At 36.6% G+C, this 25,619-nt stretch overlaps 1 protein-coding gene across 2 annotated transcripts in view; it reads left to right on the top strand.

Moving 5' to 3' along the window:
• Positions 1-25,619, top strand: part of Zip48C (Zinc/iron regulated transporter-related protein 48C) — a 306,574-nt gene that overhangs the window by 229,742 nt on the left and 51,213 nt on the right. For both annotated transcript variants that reach the window (XM_090371366.1, XM_090371368.1), the window contains one exon: positions 5,119-5,277. In XM_090371366.1, coding sequence (XP_090227492.1) covers positions 5,119-5,277 — 159 coding nt within the window. The remainder of the gene's footprint in view (positions 1-5,118; positions 5,278-25,619) is intronic.

Below are 25,619 nucleotides of genomic sequence, written 5' to 3' on the forward strand. Positions count from 1 at the left end.
ATAATTATGAGAGCTTCCTTGGACTCAGGGGAGGTACCCACAGATTGGAGATGTGCAATTGTGACCCCAATTCACAAAGGAGGATCAAAGGCTGACACAAGTAATTATAGACCTGTGAGTTTAACTTCTGTTCCAGGAAAATTAATGGAGCCACTGGTTAAAGAAGCACTGCAGGATCATCTTGACAAGAATTCAGTTATAGCTCAGACACAGCATGGTTTTGTTAAGGGGAAGTCTTGCCTGACCAATTTGATTGGATACTGTGATGCAGTCACAAAAGAACTGGATGCAGGGAATAACTTTGATATTATATACTTGGATCTTAGAAAGGCTTTTGATACTGTTGCACATGGAAGACTGCTGCACAAATTGGATCAGTGTGGCATTGGAGGCAAATTTCTGCTATGGATAAAAGGGGTGGTTGAGGGGGAGAAGACAGAGAGTGGTAATCAATGGACACTGCTCATCGTGGACTAACGTTATTAGTGGAGTCCCTCAGGGTCAGTGTTTGGTCCATTATTGTTTTCTGTATTTATAAATTATATTGTTAATGCTATATCAAGCTTAATGTCCAAGTTTGCAGACGATATGAAGGTTGGAAGGGTTGTCACTATGCTGCTGCAACAGGATCTGGAAAGGTTGAGCAGATGGGCTGAGAGGTGGCGAATGAAGTTTAACATTGACAAATGTAAAGTACTACATATGGGAAACAGAAACCCCAGAGCAACGTATCAACTCTGTGTTACTACACTGACAGTGGTAGAGAATGAAAGGGACCTGGGGGTGGTTGTGCAGGCAGATATGAAGTTCTCTGAGCAGTGCAGATGGGCTGCAGGAGTAGCTCGTGGTGTATTGTCAATGATATATAGGAATTTTTCTAGCAGAGATAAGGATGTGATTATTCCCTTGTTTAAGGCAATGGTCAGGCCACACCTAGAGTACTGTATACAGGTCTGGAGGCCTCATTTCAAGAAAGATGTAGAGCTGCTGGTACAAGTACAGAGAAGGGCAACAAGATTAGTGAATGGAACAAAGTGGTGTTCTTACGAAGAAAGGCTTAAATTTTGCAAATTACAGTGTCTGGAGACTAGGCACCAGTGAGGTGATCTGGTGGAGGTGTATAAAGCCTTGAATGGTTTGAGCATGCTCAATGCTGATGGGATTCTTCCTCTTGCTCAGAATAATCACCTGAGAGGGCAAAAATTCAAATTTAGGAAAGACAGATGTGTAGGATAGATGTGCGGAAATTTGCCTTTAGCCAGCGGGTGGTTGGTTGGTGGAACAGACTTCCATCCCTTGTCATGGAAGTTGATAGCCTAAATAAGTTTAAGGCTCAGCTGGACAGGTATTTCGAACAAACAGAGTGAAGTGGAAGTGGTTTTTTTTTTTTTTTTTGGCTGATGCTGCATAAGCTTGCTTTCTTGCATCAGATGCCTCTACTAATGCTAACGTTAGTATTAGGCTGAAGTCCCTGAACGCTAAACATATAGTCAGTCTCACGTGTTTTAAAATGAAATCTTAACACATTTGCTTCCAGAATGCAAAGTTGTGTCCAAATGAACTGCAAGTTTTATACCTTAAGGCAAATATGTGTCTGTTCAATTGCAATGAATAAATGAGCACTGTAAAAGGAAAGGCACATGGAATGAACAGCTGAGCGATATTGCCACACTGATTGAACCATGGACTATTGCAATAACGGCTGGGATTTTGCTTAGTGTCAATTGCACTGTTTAGAGAGCACTATAAAAGTTGCATACTTTGTTCACAGTTTCATATGTTCTTTACTTACGTTGAAGTTATTTTATCTAGTTTGGTATTTTCCACAAGAAGAAAGGTAAAATTTTTATGAAGATTATGCTTGCTGAATTTTAATTTTTTAGTTTGTGAAAAACAAAATATCATCCTTAGTGTATGCCTAGTAATAAAATAATGTGTAAAAAGCATTTTCCTATAAAATTTTATCCTAAAGGGTAAAATTTTATAATGGCTCCACAGCCTTGGTCATCAGGAATGAAAAGGAACAGGGATGGACAGTATGTTGAAGCTGATGACATTGAATCAACTCTTTATAATGTCTGATACTGAAACAGAATCCTGTTCAAGTGATGTGGATTCTTTTGAATCCCGTTCAAATACATTTGTTGATGTTAGAAGGCTACAACAGATGTCAGCATTATTTGGAGTGATGATTCTTCACAAATAAAATGAAACTTTCTAACTGAACCATTTACTAAAAGTACTGCCTACTTGTTCCAGCATTGCAGAGAGGTGCTCCACAGAAGCACCCCAGGGCACAGATAAAGGACCCTTACATGTAGTTGGTTTAATTAACTTGAACTAATATTATCAGGCAGTTATATTACAAAAACTGCACATGCTAGAAAAACACAAAAATGAGAACATATTTGAAATCAGTGTGCAGAACTGTTGTAGAAAAGTGGGTTTACATCTTTGATGCCAAAAACATTTCATTTTCTTGACCAGCGTAATTTATCTAATCTTTTGTTAAATTATTCAAACTACCCACCTTTCACAATACCAGATAGAAGTTTGATTTCAACAATCAGTTATTCTCTGGCTGAAAGCAAATTTTTGCACCCTATTTTGTAACCAACCCCTTTTCAATTTAAATCTATATCCCTTTATGTTTGTCATTCAAGACAGAATAAGGATGCTTCCAGCATTTAGTTTACTCAATCCATTTAAAGCCTTAAACACTTCCACCAGGTCTCCGTAGGCAGGAGCAGCACTGCATAGCACACGCTTCTTGATTAGACCAGGGTTCAAGCACATGACCACCGCATATCCCCGGAGCAATATGGCCTTAGTTGCTAATGCTCCTAAAAACCAAATAACAAACAAAACAAACAATCCTTGCAGGTGCCTAGTTTTCAGGTTCTGCAATTTACAGAATCAAAGTTTTTCTTAGTGAGAGTACCCTTTGCACCCCGATTAATTACGTTGCTCTTTTCTGCAGCCATTCCCACAGATCCATATCCTTCACAAAATGAAGCATCCAGACTTGGATGCCTCATTTGAATAATCTTCATTTATTTTTGTTTTCACCAGCTAGCAGATTTTTGTTACTGAACACCCAGATAATCAAATCCTACTGTATTTATTTGTTCTAACTCTTCTTATTGCTTGCTTAAAACAATAACTTCACATAAAATGAGTAGCTCACACAGTCTTCTCTAAAAGAAATCAAAAGGAAAATTAAACTTTTTCAGTAGCCAAGTTGAGTGTTTTGCTGTGAAAGAAACCAAAAATACCCATGGTTTTATGTCGTATTTATCCTTGCGAGAGATCCCCATTTCGGTTGGAAACTGAGCATCTTTGTTGCAAATGATATACTGCACTGTGAGAAGTAACCAAACCTGTTTGCTGTAGTCAAGTGCCATATTTCACTTAAGTGACCGGGCCTGCTTATTAAGTGCCAGAGATTGAAAGACAGTTTCAGTATTAAAAGCAGGTGATGTGGGTAATTGCCTGGGGCACAAATGTGTCAGAGCACCACTGCTGGCCTTGGTGAGAGAATTAATTTACATGTAATCAGTACATATAAAACTCAAGAAAATTAACACTGGTCATCATCACAAAGTATGAGATCCCAGTTCAGCCCTGATTTCATAATACGGAAGAAATCTCAGGCCATTGGAAATATCATAATCCAGTTACAATATGTTAATATGGTATGAATTATATGTGTCAACAAAGGGAATTATTGGGAAAATCCATCACATAAGCAAATAAAAAGTATCAACAAATTCTCTTAAAAATCTGCAGACATCCTACCATCTATCAATTGTGTTTACAAGTAATAATAGTCATTCTGTATTTACAATAGTTTAGAAAATTGGTGGAGGTATACATATCCTTTCATCATGATTTGAAATGGTGTGGACTTACACAAGTCAAAATTGAAGAAATTCTCTGATACGGTAGGAATTAATTAAATTGCATCAAATTGATGTAATTTAATCAATATGATTTAACTGAAATTAAATCAAATAATATATATATATATATAAACATAGAATATTATTGCAAAAAAAAAAGTAATGATTGGTTTCTCGTTTCTATTATTTTTTATGATTTTTTAAATAATGTTTTATAATTAAAAAATCTTTTATATATACAAAATTTTGATTTATAAAAAGAAATTACAGTAATCCTATTATAATGTCTGGATATAAAGTCAAAATTTTTACAAAGAATTTATGTACCTAATTTTTCAATTTTTATACACTTCCAAATTCCTCAAAAAATTTCACTCTGAGTTGTCATGTGCATACATTCCTGAAATCCTCTCACATAAGTTTAAGTTAATTTGATTGTTTATTCCTAGGGGAATAAACAGTCAAACAAAATAAACAATCCCCCACCCAGGAGGCTTGGGTAACCATGGAGACAATGTACAATATAAAGATCATATTATAATATTATTATTATTATTAAGTTATGAATTGCCACACACCCTGTTTTTCAACAAAGGGATAACTTTAATTCCTGCACTGAAAAAAACATTTGTAATTTCATAACAGATAATCAAATTTGACATTTGGGACAAATTATGATGTTATTTGCGCAGTTGTGGAATGGTTAAAGGTTCAAGACAATAGATCCCACATAAGAAGTTTGGACTCTTCCTATTGCAGATACAGGCTTTCAAATTGCTTACACCAATTAAAATTGAGTTAAGTTGGGATTAATTTCTTTTGCACTGTATCAACATTTCAATCTAGTTATTGAATTTATCTTTGCAAACCAGATGAGACAAAATGCTTTTTCCAGTAAAGAAGCTATTTTAACATGTGCCCCCCTGTCAGCCATGACAGAAATTACATTTCTATCAGGAATTTAAGGGGAAAAAAAATTCAGTTTTTCTAACATTTGGTATTTGAGAATTTACTATTATTTTAAATCACTCTGTTGATAACTGTAAAAATAATTGATCCAGAATGTTCATTGATAGCTTCCTTGTAAGTACCTAAAAATGTAACTAAAATTAGGCAGTATTTCATTTGTATGAAATTTTCAAAGAATTAGAAATGAGTGGTAGATTTTTTAAAATAAGAGAGTAAGTGCTGCAGTCATATGTTTTAATGTTTACAGGTATGGCCAATTAAGTGGTATGGTAGAGCCTTTAGCAGGACTTGTGGGGTGTGCAGCTGTCACAAAGGCTGAATCTATACTTCCATATGCCTTGGCCTTTGCTGCTGGAGCAATGATTTATGTTGTGGTAGATGATATCATTCCAGAGGCTCAGACTCAGTAAGCTCTGCATGCTTATTTGTTAGAGATGTCTGTGTTGTTTTTGTACTGTTTTTCACAATAATTGTAATCTTAAAGTTTCCTTTCAAGGTTGACTATGGTGCATAGTATATGTATTAATAAAATTGAAAGTTTATCTGTCAGATTAAATTGGAAGATACTTTACTTTAAGAAGTTTAAACAAAATAAAATAAAATAGGCACTGTTCCAAAATTCAGTGAAGAAAAAATTAGAAAAACTCCAAAGTTTTGAGTTTGTGATCTCAACAAATTTGTTAATTTTAAGACCACATGTAATTTAAGCAGCAATACGAAACAATTTAAATAATGGGCCAAAAATAAGCCCATAGTCAATCACTAAAAGTTGCTAGTGTCAATTTACATGTACGTTGCTTTTCTTGTGTTAAGTGGTATGGTAGAGCCTTTAGTTTAAAATGTTCTCAAGGGTCAGTAACTGGAATAATTTGTATATTCTTTTACTATGCGACAAGGCCTCAAATAAAATTTCAGTACAGTAAGTTGGTAAGTTTTTTGTATTTTTTTTTTTGAAAGTTGCCGACATATGTAAGCCTGAGTTGTGTAATCTCTGACTTACGTATTTTTTTTTTTTTTTTAAGGATTGTAAAATTTAAAACAGTAAAAAAAAATAATAATAATAAAAAATAAGCAATCAATAACGATGAACACGGAATGCACAAGTGAGATACGGAGTAACAAGTATACGAAGCTTAAAAAATAGAAATGAACAGAAAATTTCAGTGAAGGGGACATATTTCACCATAGTAACCTAAAAACTCACAGATGTCCAGGTATCCGTATTATTGCATATGCAATAAGATCGAGTTTACTACCTGTTTATAATAGATTACATTAACAGGAAAGCCCAGTAAACCAGAAACTGCAAATTGTTTTATGGTCCTCCTGAAATGTGCTTTAGTAAAATGTGAGCTCACGTGAGGTGATAATTGTGTTTCCGCCTTAAACCCATGATGTTCTTTACAGAAAATTTCATTTTGACCATTATCATGGTGTGGACTAAGAGAATAATTGACAGCAGTACTAGTAAATCTACCAAGAAAAGGAAAGTGATCAATTTGAATCAGAAAATTAAAATAATAAGGATGTATGAAAATGGTTAAACATTAACAAGTATTGCGCGGAATTTAGGTTTGTCGGTGTCAACCGTGAACACAATAATAAAGGACAAAGACAGAATACGAGAAGTGGTGAAGGGATCGACACCAATGAAATCAACTATAATAACCAAGCTATGAAATACATATCAGTTTTTATTGTACAACAACGTGTTTTTTTCTTCCTTTTATGTTTTCTTTTCTTATGTGCCACTCCGGCTACTTCACTGCTGTTCCCACATAGTTTTTAATTGAACTAATTAAAAATTGAATTTAATTGAAATATACATAGAAAAATATAACTATTTTTCTATGTATATAACTAATATATAAAAAATATATAATAATTAATTGAAAAATATATATCTATTTTTCTTCATTCTTCTGAGAATATTATGTGGTTTTTGTAATTTTGGTATATCAGGGATATAGTAGCAATATTTTATTAGTCATTCCCGAGTTACGTAAAACTCTACTTATTCAAGAAGTCCTGGAACGTATCCCTTACGCAAATCGGAGACTTACTGTATTTTTTTCAAACTCATGTGGGTTTTAATAACAGTTAATACTATGTAATAACAGTAATAAATAATTGAGCAAGATGAAATATATCTGACTAGTTAGGTTTGGTAATAAAACCTCTTGGTTCAATAAAATATTAAAGATAGCTGATGGTTGGCTAAACTGAATTAATAATGTAATGGTAAAAATTCCAGTGGGAGAATGCAGGGGTTTAAAATCCATGCTTTCCTCATGGTGTTTTGACCATTTCCTCCACCTTGGGGATGGGTGGGGGGGATTGGTCAGTTTTCAAAAAACGATAAAATAATGGTAATAAATATATACTCACATATAAACATACCTTTATAGTGATACTTTATGTATTTAGTATAAGAGATGTTAGAAGTTTTCACAGGTTGCACTAGTGTGTACACAATAAACATATATAATATCGGTGTAAATACACCATAGTTAACCCATATATTTGAGCTACGATTGTAGCGTAGAAGGCATAGTTTTAATTGTATCTCATAATGTGGTTGCCTTCACAACAAGATATTGAATTACTTCAAATAAATAACGCTTCTCTAGTAGAGAAGACTACTGTTATTTATTTTCAGCGTACCACCACCCAGACGATCGTTTCGAAGCTTTTTGGCTTCGTCATCAGTGGGCGGGTAGGTAATACAATATGCCATCTCAGTTGCGAAGTTATATCCACATTATGAGAGATGCCAGAAGAGTGTGGTGGTAATGTATTTGGAAAATTAAATGCACTAGGCATAATCCTTATGGGTTTTGATAATTAACTATATAATATCGGTGTAAATACACCATAGTTAACCCATATATTTGAGCTACGATTGTAGCGTAGAAGGCATCGTTTTAATTGTATCTCATAATGTGGTTGCCTTCACAACAAGATAGCTACTATTAAATTACTTCAAATAAATAACGCTTCTCTAGTAGAGAAGACTACTGTTATTTATTTTCAGCATACCACCACCCAGACGATCGTTTCAAAGCTTTTTGGCTTCGTCATCAGTGGGCGGGTAGGTAATACAATATGCCATCTCAGTTGCGAAGTTATATCCACATTATAAGAGATGCCAGAAGGGGGTGGTGGTAATGTATTTGGAAAATTAAATGCACTAGGCATAATCCTTATGGGTTTTGATAATTAACTATATAATATCGGTGTAAATACACCATAGTTAACCCATATATTTGAGCTACGATTGTAGCGTAGAAGGCATCGTTTTAATTGTATCTCATAATGTGGTTGCCTTCACAACAAGATAGCTACTATTGAATTACTTCAAATAAATAACGCTTCTCTAGTAGAGAAGACTACTGTTATTTATTTTCAGCGTACCACCACCCAGACGATCGTTTCGAAGCTTTTTGGCTTCGTCATCAGTGGGCGGGTAGGTAATACAATATGCCATCTCAGTTGCGAAGTTATATCCACATTATGAGAGATGCCAGAAGGGTGTGGTGGTAATGTATTTGGAAAAGTAAATGCACTAGGCATAATCCTTATGGGTTTTGATAATTAACTATACTGACATAAGACTATAATGACATAAGCATTGGGAGATCAAAATTGAGAGTAGGAGTGTGCTATAGGCCTAATGACTCTGATGAGTATAATAAGAAACTGTACAGGGAAATAGAGTGGGCCAGTAAATCAGAGAGTCTTATAATGGGAGATTTTAATTTCCCAGATATTGACTGGAATTTGGGGGCTGGTCACTCACACACTAGCAGGGCTTTTGTGGATTTATTGGATGATTGTTTTCTACATCAGCATGTTCGGGAGGCAACTAGAGGGAGTAATACTCTTGATTTGATTATCAGCAGTGATTCTTCATGCATTAAGAATCTGCAGATAAATGAACCACTAGGTGGCAGTGATCACAGTGTGCTGAAGTGGGATTTACTCAAAGAGGTAACTACCATTAGGGGTAAAGGGAAGGGTTATTGCTTCCGTAAAGGCGACTACGATGGACTGAGACAGTATTTAAATTCTATACAGTGGGACCAACTGATGATGTTACCAACAGCAAATTCAAAATGGGAAGCATTCAAAGAACTTATCTTGGAAGCTACTAGGCTTTACATACCAACTAAGAAATATTGTTCAAGGTTTAGGCCAAAATGGATGTCAGATGAACTAATGAGGCATATGGCAGAGAAGAAAAATGCATGGGATACTTACAAATTAACACATGACACAGAAGCCTATGATAGATACAAGTTGATATGCAACCAAGTTACAAAGGAGGTTAGGCAGGCGAAGGCAGATTACGAGAAATCCTTGGCAAGGGATGCAAAGAAAAACAGCAAAGAGTTCTTTACTTATGTAAACTCTAGAAGGAAGGGGATGAATCAGATTGGTCCACTTGATATTGATGGGTCAACTGTTGATGATCCTGCTCAGGTAGCTAACAAACTAAATGAATATTTTGCATCGACATTCACACATGAGGAGTTATTCAGCAAGGGGAATGCCAGAGGTGTATTCAACTCTAGCAGTAAGCTACAGAATCTTGAAATAACTGGGAGTAAAGTGGAGGAGAAACTGTTGAAGATAAACACAAGAAAGGCACCCGGGGTGGATGGGATCTATCCAGTTATATTAAAGGAAGCAGCAAAGGAAGTAAGCAAACCCTTAGCCATAATTATGAGAGCTTCCTTGGACTCAGAGGAGGTACCCATAGACTGGAAATGTGCAAATGTGACCCCAATTCACAAAGGAGGATCAAAGGCTGACACAAGTAATTATAGACCTGTGAGCTTAACTTCTGTTCCAGGAAAATTAATGGAGGCACTAGTTAAAGAAGCACTGCAGGATCATTTAGACAAGACTTCAGTTATAGTTCGGACACAGCATGGTTTTGTTAAGGGGAAGTCTTGCCTGACCAATTTGATTGGATACTATGATGCAGTCACAAAAGAACTGGATGCAGGAAATAGCTTTGATATTATATACTTGGATCTTAGAAAGGCTTTTGATACTGTTGCACATGGAAGACTGCTACACAAATTGGAGCAGTGTGACATTGGAGGCAAATTGCTGCTATGGATAAAGGGGTGGTTGAGGGGGAGAAGACAGAGAGTGTAATCAATGGACACTGCTCATCGTGGACTAATTTTATTAGTGGAGTCCCTCAGGGCTCAGTGTTGGGTCCATTATTGTTTTCTGTATTTATAAATGATATTGATGATGGTATATCAAGCTTAATGTCCAAGTTTGCAGACGATACAAAGGTTGGCAGGGTTGTCAAGGACACTACTGACACTATGCTGCTGCAACAGGATCTGGAAAGGTTGAGCAGATGGGCTGAGAGGTGGCAAATGAGGTTTAACATTGACAAATGTAAAGTACTACACATGGGAAACAGCAACCCCAGATCAACGTATCAACTCTGTGGTACTACACTGACAGAGGTAGAGAATGAAAGGGACTTGGGGGTGGTTGTGCAGGCAGATATGAAGTTCTCTGAGCAGTGCAGACGGGTTGCAAGAGTAGCTCATGGAGTATTGTCAATGATATACAGGAATTTTTCCAGCAGGGATAAGGAGGTGATTATTCCCTTGTATAAGGCAATGGTCAGGCCACACCTAGAGTACTGTATACAGGTCTGGAGGCCTCATTTCAAGAAGGATGTAGAGCTGCTGGAACGAGTACAGAGAAGGGCAACAAGATTAGTGAATGGAACAAAGGGGTGCTCTTACGAAGAAAGGCTTAAGTTTTGCAAATTACAGTGTCTGGAGACTAGGCACCAGCGAGGTGATCTGATAGAGGTGTATAAAGCCTTGAATGGTTTGAGCATGCTCAATGCTGATGGGATTCTTCCTCTAGCTCAGAAAAATCACCTGAGAGGGTATAAATTCAAATTGAGGAAAGACAGATGTAGGATAGATGTGCAGAAATTTGCCTTTAGCCAGCGGGTGGTTGGTTGGTGGAACAGACTTCCATCCCTTGTGGTGGAGGTTGATAGCCTAAATAAGTTTAAGGCTCAGCTGGACAGGTATTTTGAACGAACAGAGGGGTGAAGTGGAAGTGGGTTTTTTTTTTTTTTTTGGCTGATGCTGCATGAGCTTGCTTTCTTGCATCAAATGCCTCTACTAATGCTAATGCTAAAAAAAAAAAAAAAACAAATAAATAAATAAATAAATAGAAAATAACCACTTCCACGTCACCCCTCTGTTCGTTTGAAATACCTGTCCAGCTGAGCCTTAAACTTATTTAGGCTATCAACTTCCACGACAAGGGATGCAAGTCTATTCCAGCAACCAACCACCCGCTGGCTAAAGGAAAATTTCCTCACGTCTATCCTACATCTGTCTTTCCTCAATTTGAATTTATGCCCTCTCGGGTGATTATTCTTCGTATTCTGAGCAAGAGGAAGAATCTCATCAGCATTGAGCATGCTCAAACCATTCAAGGCTTTATACACCTCTATCAGATCACCTCGCCGGTGCCTAGTCTCTAGAGACTGTAATTTGCAAAACGTAAGCCTTTCTTCGTAAGAGCACCCCTTTGTTCCATTCACTAATCTTGTTGCCCTTCTCTGTACTCGTTCCAGCAGCTCTACATCCTTCTTGAAATGAGGCCTCCAGACCAGTATACAGTACTCTAGGTGCGGTCTGACCATTGCCTTATACAAGGGAATAATTGCCTCCTTATCCCTGCTAGAAAAATTCCTATATATCATCAACAATACACCATGAGCTACTCTTGCAGCTCGTCTGCACTGCTCAGAAAACTTCATATCTGCCTGCACAACCATCCCCAGGTCCCTTTCATTCTCTACCACTGTCAGTGTAGTACCACAGAGTTGATACGCTGCTCTGGGGTTGCTGTTTCCCATAGGTAGTACTTTACATTTGTCAATGTTAAACTTCATTTGCCACCTCTCAGCCCATCTGCTCAACCTTTCCAGATCCTGTTGCAGTAGCATAGGGTCAGTAGTGTCCTTGACAACCCTGCCAACCTTCGTATTGTCTGCAAACTTGGACATTAAGCTTGATATACCATCATCAATATCATTTATAAATACAGAGAACAATAATGGACCCAATACTGAACCCTGAGGGACTCCAATAATAACATTAGCCCACGATGAGCAGTGTCCATTGATTACCTCTCTCTGTCTTCTCCCCCTCAACCACCCCTTTTATCCATAGCAGCAATTTGCCTCCAATGCCAAACTGCTCCAATTTGTGCAGCAGTCTTCCATGTGCAACAGTATCAAAAGCCTTTCTAAGATCCAAGTATATAATATCAAAGTTATTCCCTGCATCCAGTTCTTTTGTGACTGCATCATAGTATCCAATCAAATTGGCCAGGCAAGACTTCCCCTTAACAAAACCATGCTGTGTCTGAGCTATAACTGAAGTCTTGTCTAGATGATCCTGCAGTGCTTCTTTAACCAGTGCCTCCATTAATTTTCCAGGAACAGAAGTTAAACTAACAGGTCTATAATTACTTGTGTCGCCCTTTGATCCTCCTTTGTGAATTGGGGTCAAATTTGCATATTTCCAGTCTATGGGTACCTCCCCTGAGTCCAAGGAAGCTCTCATAATTATGGCTAAGGGTTTGCTTGCTTCCTTTAATATAACTGGATAGATCCCATCCACCCCAGGTGCCTTTCTTGTATTTATCTTCAACAATTTCTCCTCCACTTTACTCTCAGTTATTACAAGATTCTCTAGCTTACTGCCAGAGTTGAATACACCTCTGGCATTACCCTCGCTGAATAATTCCTCATGTGTGAATGTCGGTGCAAAATATTCATTCAGTTTGTTAGCTACCTGAGCAGGATCATCAACAGTTAACCCATCGATATCAAGTGGACCAATCTGATTCATCCCTTCCTTCTAGAGTTTACGTAAGTTGAGAACTCTTTGCTGTTTTTCTTTGCATCCCTTGCCAAAGATTTCTCATAATCTGCCTTCGCCTGCCTAACCTCCTTTGTAACTTGGTTACAGATCAACTTATATCTATCATATTCTTCTGTGTCATGTGTTAATTTGTATGTATCCCATGCATTTTTCTTCTCTGCCATATGTCTCATTAGTTCATCTGACATCCACTTAGGCCTAAACCTTGAACAATATTTCTTAGTTGGTATGTAAAGCCTAGTAGCTTCCAAGATAAGTTCTTTGAATGCTTCCCATTTTGAATTTGCTGTTGGTAACATCATCAGTTGGTCCCACTGTATAGAATTTAAATACTGTCTCAGTCCATCGTAGTCGCCTTTACGAAAGCAATAACCCTTCCCTTTATCCCTAATTGTAGTTACCTCTTTGAGTAAATCCCACTTCAGAACACTGTGATCACTGCCACCTAGTGGTTCATTTATCTGCAGATTCTTAATGCATGAAGAATCACTACTGATAATCAAATCAAGAGTATTACTCCCTCTAGTTGCCTCCTGAACATGCTGATGTAGAAAACAATCATCCAATAAATCCACAAAAGTCTTGCTAGTGTGTGAGTGACCAGCCCTCAAAGGTTGGCAGGGTTGTTAAGGACACTACTGATGCTATGCTGCTGCTGCTGCTGCTGCTGCTGCTGCTGCAGCAGGATCTGGAAAGGTTGAGCAGATGGGCTGAGAGGTAGCAAATGAAGTTTAACATTGACAAATGTAAAGTAGAGTCAGTCCTCGTATAGCACGATAGTTGTGTTCCTAGAAACCCTCGTGCAATGCAAAATCGTGCAAAATAAACAACAGGCCCTATGGAAAAATAGGGTTAGGTGCCGACCACCCAAGATTGAACAAACATTTGTAACGAAATGATTACCAAACACAATAAATAATGGTAATAAAATACTTGCGTATTTTATTACGACTATTACGTAATAAAATATTGCTGATGCTTTTGCGTCTATCGTAAGCAAACTTGTTTTTTTGTTTGATTTTCTGTCGAAACAGATGACAGTCGTTCCATCTCTTCCAATTCTTTGTGTATTAATCTGATGCATTTTAATTACACTTTGAGTTGTTCCTGCTATGAAAGTTGTTTTTATGCATCTTTCTAATTCTCGGTATTGCCTCATTTAGGCCTGTAGCATGTGCAATATCACACGGTCTCTCATTTCGCTCAAAGCATTTCACAATTTCATATTTTTCTCTATCGACAGAGGCGGACTGGCCATAAGCCTTACCGGGGAAACCTTGGTGGGCCGAAGGCCGCTGTGATTTTGGCCATAAACGCTGGTATCAGGCCACTACATATTTTCCCGGGTAAGAATTTTTGACCCAGTCCGCCTCTGTTTATCGATATTGCTTTTCTTTTTCTCTCTGAATCTGTAGGGTCTTCACCACGACGCTTCCTTTTCACATCTTTTAAGTATTTTACTCATTTTTAGGGAATAAAGCACAATTACAAAATGAGGAGGCATGCTTGATACACATAAAGCTGCGTGCGTGTAGCAACTGAATAAACAACACCGTAAAGGCAGAGACACACTATTAACACCTCACATTTTACTAAAGCACATTTCTGCGGGTTACTACCATAAAACAATAAAAATAATTTGCAGTTGCAATTCTGCTAGTGGAATCTGTTATAAACTGATAATAAACTCGATCTAATTGAATTTGCGATAATACCGATAGCTGGAATTGTGTGGGTTTTTACGTTATTATGGTTAAATGTGTTTCCCCTTCACTGATATAAAAAACATAAATACATTTTCAGAATCTTCTCTTCATTCCTATCGTGTTGCGTTCAGTTGGGGTGATTCCGTGTTCGACTGCCATTTCTTGTAAACACAAAGGCGAATCGTGCATAAGCTAATTCGGTTCGTGTTATATAAGATATCGTTCCCCTATTTATAAATCGTGTATGATCGAATTCATGTAGTGTAAACACGTGTTATACAAGGACTGACTGTACTACATATGGGAAACAGTAACCCCAGAGCAACGTATCAACTCTGTGTTACTACACTGACAGTGGTAGAGAATGAAAAGGACTTGGGGGTTATTATGCAGGCAGATATGACGTTTTCTGAGCAGTGCAGACGGGTGCAAGAGTAGCTCATGGTGTCTTGTCAATGATATACAGGAATATTTCTAGCAGGGATAAGGAGTTGATTATTCCCTTGTATAAGGTAATGGTCAGGCCACGCCTTGAGTACTGTATACAGGTCTGGAGGTCTCATTTCAAGAAGGATGTAGAGTTGCTGGAACGAGTACAGAGAAGGACAACAAGATTAGTGAATGGAACAAAGGGTTGCTCTTATGAAGAAAGGCTGAAGTTTTGCAAATTATAGTGTCTGGAGGTTAGGCACTGGCGAGGTGATACAGGTGTATAAAGCCTTGAATGGTTTGAGTATGTTCAATGCCGATGGGATTCTTCCTCTTGCTCAGAATAATCACCTGAGAGGGTATAAATTCAAATTGAGGAAAGACAGATGTAGGATAGATGTGCAGAAATTTGCCTTTAGCCAGCGGATAGTTGGTTGGTGGAATAGACTTCCTTCCCTTGTTGTGGAAGTTGATAGCCTAAATAAATTTAAGGCTCAGCTGGACAGGTATTTCAAATGAGCGGAGGGGTGAAATTGGAGTGGGTTTTTTTTTTTTTTTTTTTTGGCTGATGCTGCATAAGCTTGCTTTCTTGCATCGTATGCCTCTACTATTGATAATGCTATATATATATATATATATAATGAAAAGAAGAACATAGGTGAAAATATAAATCAAAGAATATATAGATGAAACTATTATAATATTTGAAACATTTTTTAAACTTTATGGGGAATGTCTTCTCCCTTCTTCAAACCAAGTAAGAAAAGTTAAAAAGGGTGCAGTTATTCTCTTGCATTCCCTCTCATGTGGGCCACTTCTGTATATATAAAGTTTGCTATATCTAGAGGGAGAGTTAGACCCTTGGTATTCAGCTCCATTAGTATGCTGCGTCTGTCAATGATACATGATAACTGAATCCACGAGATTCAGTGTAACTTAACTGGCATGTTCTTGGTAACTCAGACATCATACCAGTATCTTGAAGTTATGCTGGAATATTTTTCACATGATAAATCTTTTTACTTAGTTGGTTCCACATGCAGCTTATAGGTTTTTTTCACTGAGTTCTTGTTTGGTTACATATCTATTAGCACTGAAGGCAACCAAGGTGCGAGTACAATAGAAGATATTTTATTTTTATCTGAAGTTCGGAACCACAAAAATGTTCAAACAAGAAAAGAAACTGAGCACAGTGGTTATGGTCCCAGAAAATGCCACTGTAGCAAGTAGTTCTGCTGCTGCTCTTATATTTTGTAAATTTTGTGAGTTCATGAAATAGTTCACCATTTACTATTTGAGGAAATCCATGATAATTATATTCATATTAATATATTAGTTTATATTAATAATTAATATATTAGTTTATATTAATAATTAATATTAATATTTTATATTAAATAACTTACCTGATTTATGGTAAATTTTGTTAATAAAAGGTTGAAATAAGTATCCATATACAAGTTAAATATAATATTCTTATTATTATATTTTTTTGACAGGATGTAGTATAAATATTTATAAAAAATAAAAAGGTATATGATAACCATGCACACCACACACCCACGCACTTATTGTACATAACATAACTGCAACTTGTGAGAAGTTAGCCACTGCACTGTTTTGGCATGTGAGAATGCTGCAAGTTTGACATTTTATGATAACTAACAGCTGAGTTACCCAGCCTTTGGAAGTATTCATAACATTGGTGAACAGAGGACTCTGAAATATAGAGTTTAACATCAGAACATAGAACATTAGGAGAATTTTTAATACAGTAATACTTTTAACTGAAAAATGGGGGAACCTGTGGGTGGGGGGAAGAACTGTATAGAGAGAGAGAGAGAGAGAGAGGTTAATTTTTAAGTTCCCCACCAGCACATTTACACTATATTGTTTATTAATACCATGATGTCATATATTTTTGATAAATAAAAAATTCACCATGCTTATTTCATTTATAAAAGCATTTGTTTTTGCTATTATATGGATTAAAAAAAAAGAAAGAAAGAAAAGTTATAGTTGTGCATTTTGAGACTTTTTTTTTTGGTTACATTTAAAATCATCTGGATTATAAATTTCTGTTCTCAGTATACCATTCTATAACAGTCTTTTGGTTTATGAAGTGCAACCTTGTGCTCATTCATGATCCAATCACAATATAGAAATAATTTGCCATCTTTTATTCTACTTTTTTTTCTCTATGCATCACTAATCTGGTTTTTTCATCTCAAAATCCACCCTTCAGTCTGTTCATGTTAGCCAAATATTTTCTCATCAGGTGGTTGAGTGCATGGATACAGAAGCACATGTGCTTTGAGTGGACTGTGGTTAAAGACAGTGTGACTGCTAAGTACAGTTATTGATTGTATTAGTTGCAAAATAATTAATATAAACTCCTCTGACCTATTGCCAGGTATAAACAAGAAAATTTTTTTTGAATACCGAACATTCATGAAATCTCTTACCATTTGCTAGCCAAAGTGAGACAACTCTGGGATCTTCCTCATTGGCAGATTCCATCCAACATCTTAGATGGAATCTGCCACTGAAGAATCTCGATGTTGATGAATGAAAGACGAGCCTCTCTGTTCCTTCATTCATCAACATCTTGGTTATGGTAGCCACTCATTTTGATTTTGTCCCTGATTTCTGGCTCCATAGAGTGTAGAAAATCATTTTAGATCCAGTAATATCAAACTTCTGACTCTACCAGATCTGTTATTATTGCCAATTTCAGTGAGATTTTTTATTTTATTTTATTTCTTTGCCTGTTGCCTGTTTTATGTTATTATTAGGTGTTTATCCAAATTGGTTTTTTGCCCTTACTTTTTTTTTTTTTGGTAGGTAATACATGATTTTATATATATCTGTAAATTTCATGTGTATTGTTGAAAACACTTGAAAATGTAAAAAAATTATACTGCTTACTCCAGACCAGCTGACTTTTGAAAAGGGGTTTAGCAAGTTTCTCATATAATTATTGGAATTATTAACTGAACCTTTCCAAATGGGTAAATAACAAATTGACTATGAAATCCCTTTTTTTTATGGGAAATCCTAATGACTTTACCTACAAAAACAACCTTTACATCATATTACTATGGAAATGGTTCAGATAATGACAAATCCTGACTTTATTGTTCTTTGTGCTGGTATAATTAATCAGCTAATGAATATAAATATACAAATGAAATTATTGTCATGGTCTTTGAGTAAGTATAACAATGTTGGTTCATTTTGTTAGTTGAGAATTTTTTAATGAGTTGACTATTTTGGCTATAGTGTGCCAGTTTATACGATTTATCACAGGAGTGATATGCCTCCCAATTTGATAAAAAAAGAAATGTAAAAAAATTATACAACTGATTTGCAAATCAGAAATGAAGCCAACCACATTCCACTTTTATTGCCAGAAATTATGACACTAGTTTCAACATGGTGGGAACCTATGGTTCATATTTATTGCCTTTTATCGTTAATTAAGCACAGATAAGTAGGGGCACTGGTGATCTCACGACTTTAATTCTATAAAGAAGGACATTCATTTGTCAACCTATTGCCCTTACTTTTTTTTTTTCTTTTCTTTTTTTGATAGGCAATAAATGATTTTATATATATATGTAAATTTCATGTGTATTGTTGGGCCCAAATTTACTTTATAAACTTGTTTTATTATTTTTTTATTACAAGCCTTAGCTTAAAAAATTCCTTTTCACAGTCAGTAAAAACATTTGGCAGCACTAGATGCAAATCTGTTGGGGATATTGATTCTGGTAGCCTCTGGATCTGCCCATAGGTAGAACATAATGCATTTCCAATGTTACATATGGAAAGCTGCTGGAAAATGTTGGTCACCCCAAGTTTATTATGTAGGATTTTTGTAACAGCATGTATTTATAATCAGGTTTCATTTTGTGCAAGCTAAATAACCTGAATACTTCATTGGAGGAACACTACTCCCACAGTCTGACTAGGCATTAGTAGTGGGAAATGATATGAGAAAGCAGGCTTATACAGCATCAGCCAAAAAAAAAAAAAACACGCAGCACCTCCTATTTCACCTATATCAGCATTGAGCTTGCTATCCGTTCAAAGCTTTAAACGACTCAATCAGATCACTTTCAGGAACCTAGTCTCCAGATGCTGCAATTTGCAGAACTGAAGCCTTTCTTGGGAAGAGCAACCTTTGTTTCTCTCACCAATTGCATTGCCCTTCTCTGTACTTGCTCCAGCAGCTTTACATCCTTCCTAAAATGAGGCTTCCACGCCTGTATGCAGTACTAAAGATGTAGCCTGACCATTGCTTTATACAATGGGATAATCATCTCCTTATCCCTGCTGGCAAAATTCCTGTATATCATTGACAAAACCCCATGAGCTGTCCTGGTAGCCTGTCAGTATTGCTCAGAGAACTTCATTTCCAAGTGTACAATTTCTCCCAGGTATTTTTCATTTTCCACTACCCTGAGTGTAGTACAACACAGTTGGTACATTACTCTGGGGTTATTGCTACCCATACACAGTACTTTTCATTTGCCAATGTTAAACTTCAATTACCATTTCTCAGACCATCTGCCTAATTTTTCTAGATCCTGTTGCAGTAGCATACCATCATTACTGTCATTAATCACCTTGCCAACCTTTGTATCATCTGTGCAAACTTGGATATTAAGCCTGATATGCCTTCATCAATATTATTATTACTATTATTATTATTGTTGTTGTTGCTGCTGCTCTTATATTATTTCTCCCTGATTGGGGGATTCCACTCCATGACGGGTACTGCTACCAAGTACACAAGGTGGTTGTAAAGTCTGACGTTACTGTTGGTCGAGGAACTCTCTGACTATCCTACAGGTGCTCAGGATTGCAACTTTCTGGAGTTAAGGTAAGCAGCAGCCATTATCAATGCACTGCAGGATGGAGGCCTCCTCAACAATTCATGTTGAGGGAAATGGACCATAATTTTCCACGCTAGTCCAGTGCAGGTTGGTATATTGACCATATTTAGCAGTCAGGGGCATGAACCCCAGTCCACTCAAAGAGCATGTGCTACTGCACTCTCGCTTCTGACCACTCAGCTACTAAGGGGGCATAAATTCAAATTGAGGAAAGACTGTTGTAGAATAGATGTGCAAACGTTTGCCTTTAGTGAGCGGGTAGTTGATTGCTGGAGCAAACGTCCATCTGTTGTACTGGAATTTGAAAGCTTAAATAAATTCAAGGAAGAACTGGAAAATTTTAGAGTAAATGGATGTGTGAAATGTGATTTTTTTTTTTTTTTTTTAATTTTCTTTCTTTGTTTTTTTGTTTTTTTTTAATTTATTTTCTTTCTTTCTTTCTTTATTTATTTTATTTTTTTGGCTGATTCTCTATAAGCTTGCTGTCTTGCATCATATGCCTCTGCAAATGCTAATGTCCCATTCCTTATAGGTGTGTAAACATGAAATAAGTTGTACATTGGCTGACTGCAGTGCCGATTGACAGTGGCATATACTTGTGTGTGATCATACTGTCCTTGAGTGACTTTGTATTTGTGATGCTATTTCATCCTAGAAGGGTATTTCTTATAATCATCTCCAATGGAGCCTTTATTTCATGGCTATTCCCAATCTCGTGTTGTTTGGCATTACAAGAATGCAAAATGGGATGACCTGCGAGATTTCTTTTCTACTTTTCTTTGGTCGGATTACTGTTTCAAATCTTCTGATGTCAACATATGCTCAGATTATGTCAGTGAAATTATTCTTGTAGGAATGGAATCCTTTATTTCACACTCCTCGTTAAAATCTCATCTTTTATCTAAACCTTGGTTTTCCAATAAATGTGCTAAGGCTGTTCAAGAGAAGAATGTTGCATATCGTAATCGGCTTCTTTCCAATTCTTCAGTTTCATTTTCTGCCTACACCAAAGCTCACAAAAATTGTAAAGCAGTTATTAATCAGTCCAAACTAGATTTTGAACAGGCTAAGAGTAGAAAACTCGCTTCTTGCCCTAATGGTACCTGAGCATTCTGGTCTCTTGCCAAAGCTATTGGCCACAACTATTGCCCATCTCTGCTCCCACCTCTGTCAAAATCAGATGGTTCTATTGTCACTTCAGCCAAAGATAAAGCTGACCTACTAGCATCCAATTTTAATTCCAACTCATGTATTAATGATCTTGGTAAAACACCTCCCACCATTCCCAGCACACTCCATTCAATGCCTTCCATGGTCTTCCATCAAAAGGATGTCAGAAGGAGTTTGATGAATCTTGATGCTAAGAAAGCTCCAGGTCCTGATAGTATTTCTCCACTTGTTCTCAAAACCTGTGCTCCTGAACTTACTCCTGTTCTTTGCCGCCTTTTTTCACTTTCCTATTCCAAAAGTGTTTTTCCTTCTGCTTAGAAATTTGCTCATATCCAGCCATTTCCTAAAAAGGGTGACAAATCCCTCCCATTCATTTATCGTCCTATTGCAATTACTTCTACTCTTTCTAAAGTAATGGAGAAATCAATTAATCGCCAACTCTTAAACTATCTAGAAACCTTCTGTTTAATCAGCAATCACCAGTATGGATTCCATCAGTGTCAATCCACTGGTGATATTCTGGCTTATGTTACCCATTTACCTACAAATTCAATGGAAAAGTTCGGTGAAACACAAGCAGTTGCTCTTGACACCTCAAAGGCTGTCAGTTGTGTTTGGCATAAAGGTCTGTTAAACAAGCTTCCGTCTTTTGGTTTGCCAACTATTTTTTGTAATTGTTTATCCAGTTTTTTCTCTGACTGCTCACTGAGGATGATGGTAGATGGCTCTCTGTCTTGTAACTTCTCCGTTAATGCTAGTGTCCCCCAAGGTTCAGTTCTTTCCCACACTCTTTTCCTCTTGTATATTAATGACCTTCTTTCATTGACCGGAAATCCTATCTATAGTTTTGCTGATGATAGCACATTGCATTCCACTTTCCAGTTTGAGAAATCAAACTGGAAAGTGGAATGCAATCAGCTTCAACTTCTCAAATATCCTCTACAAATTCCTTAAATGCTGATCTCTAGGTAATTCTCCAGCAGGGCAAAGACAACTTAGTAGATTTCAATCCTTCTAAAACTTAATCCTGTCTTATATCTTGCAAAAAGATTCTTCTGCTCCTATGCTTATCTTTGGCGATACTCCAATTTCTAGGCATGATGATATATCTCTTTTGGGGATTACTCCAACTTCTAATCTCTCTTGGCACAAGCACATTACAAATATTGCTTCCTCTGCATCTAAAAAACTTGGTTTTCTCTTTCGCTCTTGTTGTTACTTTTCTTCCAAACAGCTGTTCACTTTGTACAAATCGCAAATCTGCCCTACCATGGAATATTGTTCCCAAATCTGAGGCAGTGCCCCCAAAACCTCTCTCATTCCATTCAGAAGAGGGCAGTTAGGCTAATTAATGACTCACCTCTAACAGAGTCTCTCCACTCTGTCTCATAGACATACTGTTTCTGCTGCATGCCTTTTCTACAGATACTTCCATGGGCACTGTTCCTCTGAATTGGCTTCTATAATTCCTGCTCTCTCTTTCAAAACAGTCCAGACCTGCCACAACCAGCCAACATCCATTTACTGTCCATCTTCAAACTCACAGAACCAACTTTTCATCTTCTCATTTATTCATTCAACTTCCGTTTTCTGGAACAACCTTCTTTCATACATATTTCTTGAAAATTACAGTCAACAGATGTTTAAGTCTAATGTCAACAAATAACTTCTTTCGTCTTCTCAACCTCCAAATCAAGCACAGTACTAAATACTATTGGTTCTATTACCTCTTGTGTTTGGGGTTTTCATATTAAAAAAGAAATCGCATTCCAATTAGTAGTTTTTGCAGTGGTACTGAGTATGTGATGCCATTATAGTTAAGTTGGGATGAGTGTTGTATCTGTTAAATGCATGGGTTCTAAGGCCAGTTTGTGTGTTATAAAGTAATAAAAAAATGAATAAATGGGAGAAAATTTGTATACGTATATTTTTTTACGTATTTGTATACGTATAAATCTGAATTCTTCAGAGAGTTGAAACTCTTAGATTCGAAAATGAATTTTAGAGTGAATTAAAAATACCATCTGTTTTGGGAAAAATTATCTGTTTAATTGGAAATAGCTTTTGTAATTTAAATTGCAAGGGCACATTGAAAAATATGTGGACTGGCAGTGCTCTTCTGTTGCTGTAGTTACAAACAGTTTCGCCAACCGGGCTAGCCAGGTGGGTAAAGTGCCTGCCTAGCAACCAAAAGGTCGCGCGTTCGAATCCCGCCTCGGATCAAAGTACTGCAAAAAGCTTGGGAAGTGCATTATGGCTACAGAAGCCAATGCGCCAACAACTACCAAAAAAAACCAAACAGTTTCGTCAACTGTGCAGTATGATAGAGTAACCATTCTTTAGTTGGCACCCATATTATAATCATTACATCTTGTTTCATTGTTATGCAGTGAATTGTTGTTTGACAAAGTATCTTTTTTTGTGTTAAATTTGGCACATTGCATTTAAAAGGTCAGAAGTTTTAAGTGGTGGTTACATTTTAACGTTTACAGGAAGGACTGGCAAAGAAGTAGCAAAGAAGTTACAGCATTGCTGTAACAGATGCAGATATTGCAAGAGCAAAACAGTTGTTAAAGGAAGCCTTAAGACTATCACTATTAGCATTTCCTTTGAATACATGGTTACTGTCAGAATATTGTAGCTGTGTTATTAAATAAGTCTTGTGTTTCCACCAAATGAGTTCCGCATGACCATACAGAGAAACATAAAAAGAAAAGCAAGTTTAAATTTGCCAACAATTTTTTGACACAGGTAGAATAAATCAATTAATAGTTTAATGGCAGCCACAAACAGAGGTGAAATTGATTCTCACACTGGTTCTGTTTGGACATGCAGCAGCCTGAAAAACAAAGTGTGGGGAATTACAAGGCCTCCTAGGGGTTTTCATGGGACAAGCATATATATCAACTATGTTACAGTTACTAAGGATATATACTTGCTTGTTATTGAATTCTAGGAATATAAATGTGGGGATATCGGAAAGTGCTACTCAGTTTTAGTATGATGGGTGCAATGTGTACAGAAAGGATAGGATGGGAGGGTTATGCTCTTAGTTAAGAAATACACAGAATCTAAGGCAGTGCACCCAATTCACTTAGGTGGCCATTGTAATGTTAATCAGTTTGGCATGACATAAGTTCTAGAAAAACTAAATTGAAAATTGAAATGTGTTATAGACCAAATGACTGTGGTGGGTATGATGAACATCTGTACGGACAAATGAAATGGACCAGTAGATCAAAATGTCCTTTAATTGTGGATTTTGACCTTGCATACGTTGATGGGTTGGTTGCTTACAGTAGAGGCTTTGTGGATTTATTGGATGACTTTTTTTTTTCAACACCAGAATGTTAGAGAGGACAAGGGAAAGCAATACTTTTGTTATGATTACAGTGTGGCCCCCAGGAATATACTGGCCAACAAAAAAAAAAAATTAATAATAAAAATAAATCATTTCGGACCTCCAGAACAAAAGTTTCATATTCTGAAGGAAATTGATCTGCCAATTTCAAAAATACCAAAATTATATCTCTGTCACATTTCCATTGAAAGATATACTGAAATTTTAGTAACTTAATGAATGACTAATTTCAATTATCATGCAATAATACATATGCTATCTTAAAAATTAGTCTTATTCACTTTAAAATACTTTAAGGAAACATATAATGTGCCACATACATTCTTTTTTCTGAGGAATGTTTACCATTCAGAGTTTTTCTAATAGGTCATTATGCTTTTCCTCTTAATAAACCAGCAGTAATCTCCTATCATCATTGTGTCACATTGACTTTACTGCTTTTCCAACGTAGTTGTGTCCTGGTGAAACCATTCCCCTTGCCCATCACTTAGTGATGAGCAAGGGGAGAGGTTGCATCTCCCAAATTTTGAAAATAAAAACTGATTGGGAATGAATAAAATTAATTTTCAAAGACATTGCAGTAAAGTTGATCCAAGAGATTCGGAGTTATCTTCTTTCCAAATCATTGCACAATTTCTTTAAATGATCATCAAGCTGCTAGTTCGGTATCCAATCACTTTGTTCAGATACATCATCTTTGAGGGGTTTCTTTAGTTGAGGCACAGTGAAAATTCCTCCTTTCAGTTTTGCGTAGCACATGCTTCTTGATTAGACTGGGGTTCGAGCCCATGACCACCAACTACGGAGGATGCGGAAAGGTCAGGGAAGGACCACCGCATATCCTCGGAGCAATATGGCGTTAGTTGCTAATGCTCCTAAAAACCAAAAAATAACAATAACAATAACTTCATTCGAAATTCTTCGTTAATCCAGTCTTTATATATGAATATGGAAGAAGCTTTTTCAGTTCAACCAGGGAAAGGTAATATTAAATTTGTTCCAAAAGTAGAAATAATATATGCATTTAGTATACTGTAGATTTTTTGTTGTAAACAGTTCACACACGTGCACACGCACACACACACACACACACGCACGCACACACAGCAGAAATTATCAGGGTGGTTCAGGCATCTTTGCTTTTGCTTAAACATTTTAAGAATACTGCAGTGACAAACAAAACAGAATAAAACTAACAAAGAAGCATTGCAGGATCATCTAGACAAGAC

The sequence above is a fragment of the Mastigoproctus giganteus genome, chromosome 4, assembly GCF_048544385.1.
Source record: "Mastigoproctus giganteus isolate SK-2022 chromosome 4, ASM4854438v1, whole genome shotgun sequence".
Classification (NCBI taxonomy): domain Eukaryota; kingdom Metazoa; phylum Arthropoda; class Arachnida; order Uropygi; family Thelyphonidae; genus Mastigoproctus; species Mastigoproctus giganteus.